Source organism: Symphodus melops, assembly GCF_947650265.1.
Source record: "Symphodus melops genome assembly, chromosome: 18".
Classification (NCBI taxonomy): domain Eukaryota; kingdom Metazoa; phylum Chordata; class Actinopteri; order Labriformes; family Labridae; genus Symphodus; species Symphodus melops.
Window position 1 is genome coordinate 1,994,950 of NC_136708.1, and position 10,066 is coordinate 2,005,015.

Consider the following 10,066-nt stretch of genomic DNA (forward strand, 5'->3'; position numbering starts at 1 on the left):
CTGCCTGACACACAGCGTGTGTGTGTGTGTGTGTGTGTGTTTCAGTCTGACACACACACACACACACACACACACACTGAGTGACACACGCAGGTTGCTATAGAGAGTTGTTTATAGATTAGAAGTCTGTCCTATACTGTGTTTATTAATAACAAACACATAATGAAGGACAGAAAGAACTGTGACCGTAATTATTTATAAAAGGAAACAATAAGTGTTTGAACATAAAGTCTAACTGTTGTGTGTGTGTATGTATATATACATTTTTTTTATATGTTTTTATTTTGTTTTGTTTTTTTAAAACCTTGCATGTAAGGTGTCCTTGGGTTTTTTGGAAGGGGCCCTCAAATAACATGTATTATTATTATTATTAATGCCAAGAAGCATACAAAGACATTTTAAATTTCTAATAAAGCTAAATCAACTTTCTAAAATCCTCTCAGAACACCATTAAGCTCTCTTTAGTCCACCCATACCTCACAACAACAGGAAACAACACACACTCAACTAAACAATTAGTCAATAAGGCAGACATAAACATGAGATGTTAAATAAAGCTTTATTCAATCAGAGAAGAGTCTAGAAAAAGCCATGTGATCAGGGTTTACTCAGCTGTTTTTGGCCAATGAGAAGTGCTCATTTTGTCCTCTCCACGGTAACGTACAGTAAGGTGATGTCTTTTTTTCTGATTATAAATATTCACAGGTTTCTCGAAATGTTTTCGCTCCCTCTGTGGTTTACAGAGTTAATACCAAATATTCCCACCGTCCGTGAAGGCAGCATTAGCACGGTCTGCGCGTGAGGCGTGTAGAGCCCGGCAAGGACACACACTAGACCGGAATGACATTAGTGTAAGTTAAGCTAAGTGCTCGTAGTTACCGTGCTAACTATCTGGTCACCTGTGAACGGAGCACACCTGCAGCCACAGTGACTCAACGTTTCTTCATTTGAAGGTAACGTTTGTAGCTTCCACTCGGTTAGCCTAGCATGCTAGCTGTCATTATCATTGAAAACAGATGGCAGACAGCGCTAGCTTACCTAGCATGTAAGGAAATGTCAACGTTTAAAGGAAGATATCTTCAGTTTTTTGTGTTGAAATGAGGTCAGTGTCGCTAATTATTTGTCAATTAATCAAATATCGGTCTGCTTAGAGTGTTGTTGCTTTGAATTGATCTTATATAATACATTATTTTTCAAAATGTTCAAGATATTTAGATAAATAAAGACGTTAATCTTAGTCCGTTAGTGAAATTACATTAAAACACATTAAACTATTGTTATATAATAATATTATTGTCAGTTATCATTCATAACTGTTTGGCATTAAAACAGTTAATTATATATAACAAATATAAATGTACATTATGATATTATTATTGTTATGTAGATTAACTGCTTCAAGAAGATATCTGTATTTTCTTTGTTACCATGGCAACAACAGTAAAAGTCCCAGGCCCCCATGCATTGGATTATTTCAGCTTTTTAATGACCATTAAAAAGTTGCAGGCAAACTCCTGCAACCATTTTTAATTACACAAATATGTTTGCCAACTTGGGATGTCACGATTCACTGAACTCACGATTCTGTCTTAATTATTTCACAAATGAGACTTTAGACAAACTGTGATTGAAAGAGATTCCTGTAGGCGGCTGCTTACATGCTTGTCAGTGTGGTTTTGACTTTCTCTTTTGGTTTTGCTATTTGTGTAGGTCGTCGACTTCTTGCGATATTTGTGCGTCCTCTGCAGCCGCTGACGTTCACCACATTATTCTGATTTATTATTGAGAGTACCGATGTGAACCTCGACACCTCTGAATCGATTGTCATGATTAATCTTTACATGCCTACTGCCATGTAGACTGTGTGCGGGAATCGAAACATTGCCAGGGTTTTATAGCCATGGACACATTGTGCAGTAGTTTACCTGACTCATTCTTCTCTTACACACTTTACTGATGACTCAGACATTCAGGCGTTACAGCCGTGTGACAAGCGAATCTTGACAACCAGCTTTTGGTGAAAAATATGATTTAAAATCTGAGATTGGATCATTTATAGATGAACGTTCACTACAAGGGTTAAAATGTCATTCTATGTCCATGTCATTATCCTCCGACATCTTTAAAGGTGTGCTATCAAGCTGAAGTTATTTACTTGTGTTGTATGACTCTGTAAAGGTGTGTGTGTGTATCACAGTTATATAGCTCTGACTGTGAGTATTCAGTCTGTTAATTCAGAGTCAGCTGTTTGCATGGACTCTGATTATAAACGTGTGGTCGGCTGCAGGTCATGTGCTGCTGGAAGGAAACCCTCCAAGAGAAATCTATCAATGTCCAGCTGCAGGCCGACTTAGTATGACTGGAAGAAGACACAACATTAAGGCTCTGACAGTGTGATACCAGTACTATGTTTAATTGTCTCCATTTAGAGCTACACACCGTTATTTCACATGAACTACAGATCGAATCACAGGTTGGTGTCTTTGGCTTTGTGTTCTGAAGAATCCTTGTTGGGTACTGCAGTCCTCCCACAGGTCAGCATGTGGTGGACACTGTAGCTTCAGTGTTTAGCCAGCTCTGCATGTGGTGGACACTGTAGCTTCAGTGTTTAGCCAGCTCTGCATGTTGGTGGACACTGTAGCTTCAGTGTTTAGCCAGCTCTGCATGTGGTGGACACTGTAGCTTCAGTGTTTAGCCAGCTCTGCATGTGGTGGACACTGTAGCTTCAGTGTTTAGCCAGCTCTGCATGTTGGTGGACACTGTAGCTTCAGTGTTTAGCCAGCTCTGCATGGGTCTGTAAAGCTTCCTGCGTTCTAACCTCTCTCCATGTTTCATCTCCAACATTGATCCTAGTTTGAGCAGCTTTCTGCTGCTGGAGCTTATTAGAAACATGCAGAGGCTTTTTAGCTCGGGTACAATCACTTCTATCTGAAGCAGTTCCACTGCCCGCTTCCATCGCTGCAACACCTGTTCACCTGATAACTGCTCTCATATCTGACAAACCCAGGGGCGTCCAAAACGGCCTTCAAAGCCCCGCCTACCTTCTCTGGTCCAATCAAATCCAGAGCATTCAGGAGCAGAATCTAAAGTTAGAAGGAGGACATACTGAGAAGCCAGCACTTCAACATGTTTCCTTCTTGTCTGATCACAGAGGCTTAATGTGAGGAAGAAGTGATCCCATTTCTGCTCAGGCAAAGGCTGCTTTGAATCAGCGGTCGAGTTTTTATGCAAAAAAAAAACAAATCCCAAAGAAAACCTGTCCTGTGTGTATTTAGACTGACGGAGGATCACCTGAACATCCACTCTGCTGTCAGGAGCATGAAACAGTTCCACAGTGTTTCCTGTTCAGGTTACAAAGAGTAGACGTGTTTAGTGACTGTAAACCCTCAGCGTCCTTGTTCTAACTGTGTTCTCTGCTGTGACTGAAGCTCCGCCCCCTCCTCTTTGTGCTTTCAGGTGTGTCGAGATCTTACGGTTGCATCTGAGGGTCGTCCAGAGTTGTACGTCCTGAGTAGACTGTGTGTCTCTCTCCCGTGTCCTCCTGTGTGTGCTGCGGGTGATGGTCAGCTGGTGACTGGGGTTAGCTCCGCCCCTGTGGTGAATGGCTGTGAGCAGAGGGGGCGTGGCCTTCTGGGTGGGCTGTGTCCGCAGCAATAGCAGAAGGCAACCCATCAACGGACACAGCTGGAGTCTGAGCCAGGTAACTTCCTCTCACACAGGAAAGTTCTGTACCTCAGGATCATCAGGATCCAGTTCATGAAACTAAACCAGAGTCCACCATATGTTTTTCCAAGACTTGTGCTAAGCTAGGCTAACTTTGTAGTGTTCATTGATAGTGTCTGTATGGTTTCCTCACAGCCGACAGACTGGCAGACTCGCCCCCTGAGTGGTGCATCGTGGGCCCTGACGCCCCCCAACAGCCTGAGGTACCAGAACAACAGGCAGCCCCTGCTGTCCCACCCGTTCCACCATGCCAGCCAGCCTCAGAGGGGGGGTTACTGGGAGGAGCACTGGGAGGAGCCTTTCAGTGTGTGTGTGCTGGTCAGACAGGGTGACGGCCCGCACACCCTGCTGGAGATCCCTCTGCCCCGTCACAGCAAAGCTGCCAGCAGGTCCTCTGAGTTCTCCTTCCCCCTGACCACCGTGGACGGCTGCAGAGAGGACGACATCAGCGTGGACAGCTTCAGGAGGAGCAGCGCTGACGTCGTGAGGAGAGAACACGGATGTTTCAGAAGTCTGTTTGAAGCAGAGAGGTGTCCCGCTCCGTTCATGTACGGGTCACACTTTTATTGTTTTCACTGCCCGGGTTCAGAGACGGTTACAGAGCCGCGACCCGAGCCGGGACCCGAGCCAGGACCCGGCAGCAGCCTGGGGTCTGCACAGGATAGTGGACTTTATAAGCCTGTGGAGCTGCCTCTGCTGCTCCCTACCTACCTGTGTAGCCACGCAGAGAGAGCAGAGGGGCAGGGGAACAGTGCACGAGAGAGGGAGGAGGAGGAGAAACTGGCTCTGATGTATGAACGACTCAGGATAGAGGTAAGAACTGTTTCTGCTGAAGTTACATGGGGGGGGGGGGGGCGAGCTGACTCGCGTGTCCCTGCTTTAACTCGTGATGTGGAGCCACGACCTCCTGACCCTGAGCTTCACTGTTTCATGTTTTTCAGCTCCCCAATTTCTTCATGAAGAATCACGACTACAGCATGTACTCCAAAGACCTGGAATTCATCAACGGCCTCTACAACACCAAGACCAGGTGAGTCCTGCTCAAAGCTGAACCCCCTTAACCCCAGGTGTCACGCCCTGTGTGACATCACTCTGTCTCTTTTAAAGAGGCCGGGTGTTGTACCAGCTGACCCTGTCCATGTGGCGTTTCCTCTGTCTGTGTTACTATGCCGACGGTCGGCTGGATGTGCTGAAGCTCACGAAGCACCTGGAGGACGGGACCATCAAGGCCCGCTGGACGGTCAGAGGCCTCCCGGTCTACAGCGTGCTGCTGAACTTCTACCGCAAAGACAAGTCTCATCTGTACAGGTGACGCTCTGAAGGGTTTGATCCTTTTTATCACATGTATGATGGAAGCTCACCGTATGTCATCTGGTGCAGGTCCATCGACGCATTCTCCACGTTCTACATCGGACAGGACGGACTCATTCACTGTCACAAAGTGGAGAAGGTAAGAAGATGACACCTTCATGTTCACCTTTGACCCCCACAGTTTTCTGTAGTCATGTTGTGGATGTACCTGGAGCTCTCAGCCTCCTCTCCTCACACGGAGCGTGCAAGTCACCATGTTGTCCTTCGGTGGCTCTCTCTCTCTCTCTCTCTCTCTCTCTCTCTCTCTCGCTCTCGCTCTCGCTCTCTCGCTCTGTCTCTCTCTCTCTCGCTCTGTCTCTGTCTCTCTCTCTGTCCCTCTCTCTCTCTCTCTGCAGGTGATGCCGGCTCGCCCCCCCGTCTTGCCCAGGGTCAGGTCTCTCCTGGCGGGGGCTCTGGTGGCTCTTGGTATTCAGGAGCACCGTCCTGCTCTGAACCTTCTGCCCCCCCTGCTGTCCTCCGTGAGACAGAGCAGAGACTGACCCGGGACAGGCGTCAGGTCGTGACTCAGTCATCAGAGACAGGAAGACACTCTCATGAAGCTGTGTGTGCTAACGTGCTCATGCTATCGGTGGTTAAAGACAAAAAATATGATGAAGAGTGGGCACAGAGTCTGATGACGAAGACGTCTTTAAATGTCTGTTAAACATGTTTGTGTCTGAGGCTTCAACAGTTCAGACTCCTCAACCTCAGACTCTCTCATGCTAACGTCTGCTGCAGACTCACATGATGTTCCTGGTACATGCAGCTAACTGTTAAACAAGCTAATGACATCAACAGTCCGATCACATGTCTCTTTCAAGAATGAAATAAACCCATTACCCCGTCAGGTCCGAGATGATCTCATGTCTAAGTGTTCAACAGGATCCAGTCGGTTATCACTGCACTCGAATACACCCATCATCATGTCTCTGAGACGAGTTGTTTACGTTCACTCACCGCTGCTCGTTGTTCTGTATCAAAAAGAATAAATGTGTTAAATCAATCACAGCCGAGGAGTCTTTAAAGGAGCAATCTGTAATCAATGAAATGATAAAATGACCTTACTGTTTCATCTGTTTTGGACGCCCCTGGGTTTGCCAGATATGAGAGCAGTTATCAGGTGAACAGGTGTTGCAGCGATGGAAGCGGGCAGTGGAACTGCTTCAGATAGAAGTGATTGTACCCGAGCTAAAAAGCCTCTGCATGTTTCTAATAAGCTCCAGCAGCAGAAAGCTGCTCAAACTAGGATCAATGTTGGAGATGAAACATGGAGAGAGGTTAGAACGCAGAAAGCTTTACAGACCCATGCAGAGCTGGCTAAACACTGAAGCTACAGTGTCCACCACATGCAGAGCTGGCTAAACACTGAAGCTGCAGTGTCCACCACATGCAGAGCTGGCTAAACACTGACGCTACAGTGTCCACCACATGCAGAGCTGGCTAAACACTGAAGCTGCAGTGTCCACCACATGCAGAGCTGGCTAAACACTGAAGCTACAGTGTCCACCACATGCAGAGCTGGCTAAACACTGAAGCTACAGTGTCCACCACATGCAGAGCTGGCTAAACACTGAAGCTGCAGTGTCCACCACATGCAGAGCTGGCTAAACACTGAAGCTACAGTGTCCACCACATGCAGAGCTGTGTGAGAGGAGGGGGCGGGGCCAGACAGCTCTGTAATGATTAGAGTTCAGACTGCAGTAAACATTTTAAACACTAGGGGGCAGAGTTACATTTTGCTCCTTTAAAGGACGTTAAAACCCTTCAGACGTTTGATTCTTAGAGTCCAGATCAGGTTGAGCCTTCCTGCATCAAACGACTTGGCGACATGGAAAAAAAGAACTTACTAAAATTTCACAACAGAAGATAATGAGGCAAACACAATGAAGAAAATTAACACATTAAAGTCTTTTTTTTTTTTTTTTTTTTGTAACTACAGATTTAAGAATCATCAGAGAAGCAGCAACAGATACCTCTTTGTTATTTAATCCACACTCACTGTACAGATGTGTAACTGTATCTCAGATGTTCATCGCCTCAGACCTGATTACACACCTGGACCTGACGCGACTTCCTGTTTGTCATGAACCTTTAACGTATCCTGGATGAGAAGCTGTACATACTGACGCCTCCATACGCGTAGTTCTCCTTCAAGCAGAGCAATAAGCATGCAGTACCTGTCACACCTGTAGACTGTATATTCAGATGGACGCTGCAACAGCCACCTGGGAGTGAAGCCTTCAGATTCTGGGCTCCCCCCTGCTGATTGGCTGTAGTATATAAACCCCGCCTCTTCCACATTCACAATTGGGACCTAAATCAAACCACTACATCAAAATGCTCTGGTTGTAAATTCACGATATGTCAGCGCCCCCGTCTCTGGGATATTCTGGCTTCATCCTGTTCAACAGGAGGAGGCTGAGGCCCGCCGTCCGTTTGTGTAAACAGTCTATGGTCACACATCAGAGCTAAGTGTGTGTGTGTGTGTGTGTGTGTTATCATCCTGTACCAATCAGGCTTCATCTCCACATATAGAGCTGCAATATCTCACCTGTGTGAATAAATAAATAATTAACTATCTTCAGTGTTTGAGTCAGTGATCATTTGATGCCACATCCCTCTCGTCTCCGAACGCCAACAAAACTTTAAAGGTCATATTCTTTAAACTCCTCTTCTCCATCTTCCTCTAACATGCGTCTCTAATCTGTCTACAAACCCCCCAATGATGAGAAAAGTCCATCCTCTCCGTCTTCTGCCTGCTCCACTTTACAGTAAATGTGTGCTCAAACAGGCTGTTTGGAGATTTTCCCTTCATGACATCACAAAGGGCAGTAGCCCCTCCCCCAGGTGGGTGACACTCCCACAGCTAGGTGTTTGTTCTGCCCTCTGAGTCTGCCTTCTCACCGTAAACAATAGGACATGGAGCCAGAAAGCACCGAGTACACCCGAGCCCTTCCAGAGAGGGGGCGTGGTCAGACACAGCTCATTTACATATTTAAAGCTACAGATACAGAAACAGCCTGTTCTGAGCAGGGCTGAAATAGAGGGGTTTATAGACATGATCAAATACAGGATCAGAGTGGATTTACAACAAAGTTAAAACATGCAATGTATATATGTATATATATATATATATATATATATATATATATATATATATATATATATATAATTTATATATGAAATTAAATTAAGAAACAAAAAAATTAATTCCACTTTTCTGATGTTCAGAGAATAACTTTATTCTAACTGGAGCAACACTCAGAAAGTTTAACATCAAATATCTTCACATAATAATTTAACCCTGTAATGTTAACTATACAGTCATTATATTACATCATTATATCAATTATATGATATCAGCTACGGAGACGCTTTCACAGTTTTATTCCTACGACCTTTGTTTTTTTCTCTCTGTACAATCAGCACGTTTGTCTTCTTCATGACATTATTAAAAATTAAACATTGATAATGTTACGATACAGCTCAGATTAAAAACAGCAGCTTCTTTAAGTGCAACATCAATTTTCCGTCACAGTAAAATGACTTAACGTTGATTCTCTTCATGTTATCAGACTTATTTACATTTGTTCTGGTTTCACTACGACTCGATTCTCACATTATTTCATATTTTATTCTCACAGCATTGTGAGTCAGTCTGCTTCAGTCCTCACTGTGGACCTGATCCTCTGACGATTCTGGATCTGAGGAGGATCAGACCTCTTCAGGCCGGCTGAGGATCAGACCCTCAGATTCAATTGATTCTCCTCTGCTGTTGTTTTTTATACCCGCAGATTACTTCTCCCAATCATTACAGAGTCCGAGTCCAGGAGCCGAGGGAAGATCCAGAGGGGTCCACAGTGTGCAGGTTGGGATTATTATGGGATGTTTGAGGACGTGTAGAGTTCAGATCCTGGACCTGGACTTATTCCTCGGTACATTAGGTCTGTGAATCAGGTGTGTGGAGGACTACGAGTCCTCCACAGAGAAAGCTCTGTGTGTGTTTGGAAACCTCTGGGAGTTGTAGTCCGGATCATCTCTAACTCGCTCACTGATGTCACTCCTCACCTGCGCGAGAGAGAGAGAGAGAGAGAGAGAGAGAAAGAGAGAGAGAGAGAGAGAAAGAGAGGGAGAGAGAGGGAGAGGGAGAGAGAGAGAGAGGGAGTCAAGGTGCCAGACTTCCCTCTGCATCCGCTCAGTGTCAGAGCACTTTACCTGTTGGGTGTACTCCTCCTGCAGCTCAGGGCTCTCCAGCTCCCCCTGCAGGCTGTGTGGAGGGGTGACAGGAAGCGCCCCAGCGGCTCGAGCAGCTCGGCTCACAGCGTCCGACAGAGACAGCTGAGGGCCGTCACTCTGACTCGTCTGAGGACACAAACGCATGAAGGAGCACGTCATGTACGCGTGGTTAGCTTAGCTTAGCTTAGCACAAACACTGTGAGCAGGGAGAACAGCTTTATCTAACCGGTTAACGGACGGCAGCTCGTATATTTCTTTTCTAGTCTTCGGACTCCTGAAAGCACTTTTCACACCGCAGGTCACACCGACACATTCACACCCATCCACAGCCGCCTGGAGCCACAAAGTGGAGCTGAAAGGTTTGAGTGAGATGACTCATAAATGATGTCCTGACACAGTTTGGTCCTGCAGGGGGCGCTCTGATTTGTCAGCTGACACTGACGTGTATTTATAACATGAAACATTCCCAACTAAACAAAGTAAAGTGTGTGATGTTCTCTCATTGGTCAGGGCTCACTTCCTGTGTGTACTCTCACCTTCCTCCTCTTGGCCGGCATGCCATGCAGGTAGGCGTCCGAGAGGGGGGGCTGGGCTTTGATCTTCCTCTGAGACAGCATGTCATGTCTGATGATGGGAACCCACTCCTGACGAACACACAGGAACACAGTCAGTCAGTCTTCATTTATCAAGAACTTCTAAAACAACTTGTTACAAGATGCTTCGAGTGCAAAAAGTAAAAACAGGAAAACAATAAATA

The 10,066-nt window shown here is 45.8% G+C and overlaps 2 protein-coding genes across 5 annotated transcripts in view; one reads left to right on the forward strand and one right to left on the reverse strand.

Annotated features, from left to right (window-relative positions):
• The first annotated feature begins 570 nt into the window (after nucleotides 1-570).
• cUnh6orf136 (chromosome Un C6orf136 homolog) lies at nucleotides 571-7,653 on the forward strand. 4 transcript variants are annotated; one of them, XM_079367335.1, is made up of 7 exons: nucleotides 571-670; nucleotides 3,457-3,700; nucleotides 3,859-4,536; nucleotides 4,665-4,753; nucleotides 4,831-5,031; nucleotides 5,104-5,173; nucleotides 5,430-7,653. In XM_079367335.1, the coding sequence occupies exons 2-7, from the start codon at nucleotides 3,602-3,604 to the stop codon at nucleotides 5,571-5,573; spliced, it is 1,281 nt and encodes a 426-aa protein (XP_079223461.1). In that variant the 5' UTR covers nucleotides 571-670; nucleotides 3,457-3,601; the 3' UTR covers nucleotides 5,574-7,653. The 4 variants fall into 4 exon arrangements, with proteins under 4 accessions (XP_079223461.1, XP_079223459.1, XP_079223460.1 ...); XM_079367333.1 differs by lacking the exon at nucleotides 571-670 and adding an exon at nucleotides 705-953; XM_079367334.1 differs by lacking the exon at nucleotides 571-670 and adding an exon at nucleotides 705-851.
• A 636-nt stretch (nucleotides 7,654-8,289) lies between these two features.
• bag6l (BCL2 associated athanogene 6, like) overlaps nucleotides 8,290-10,066 on the reverse strand; it is a 12,381-nt gene continuing 10,604 nt past the window's right edge. Inside the window, exons 23-25 of the mRNA XM_079367785.1 lie at nucleotides 9,846-9,953; nucleotides 9,289-9,435; nucleotides 8,290-9,141 (exon numbers count right to left, since the gene is read on the reverse strand). Coding sequence (XP_079223911.1) covers nucleotides 9,043-9,141; nucleotides 9,289-9,435; nucleotides 9,846-9,953 — 354 coding nt within the window. The 3' untranslated portion in view covers nucleotides 8,290-9,042. The remainder of the gene's footprint in view (nucleotides 9,142-9,288; nucleotides 9,436-9,845; nucleotides 9,954-10,066) is intronic.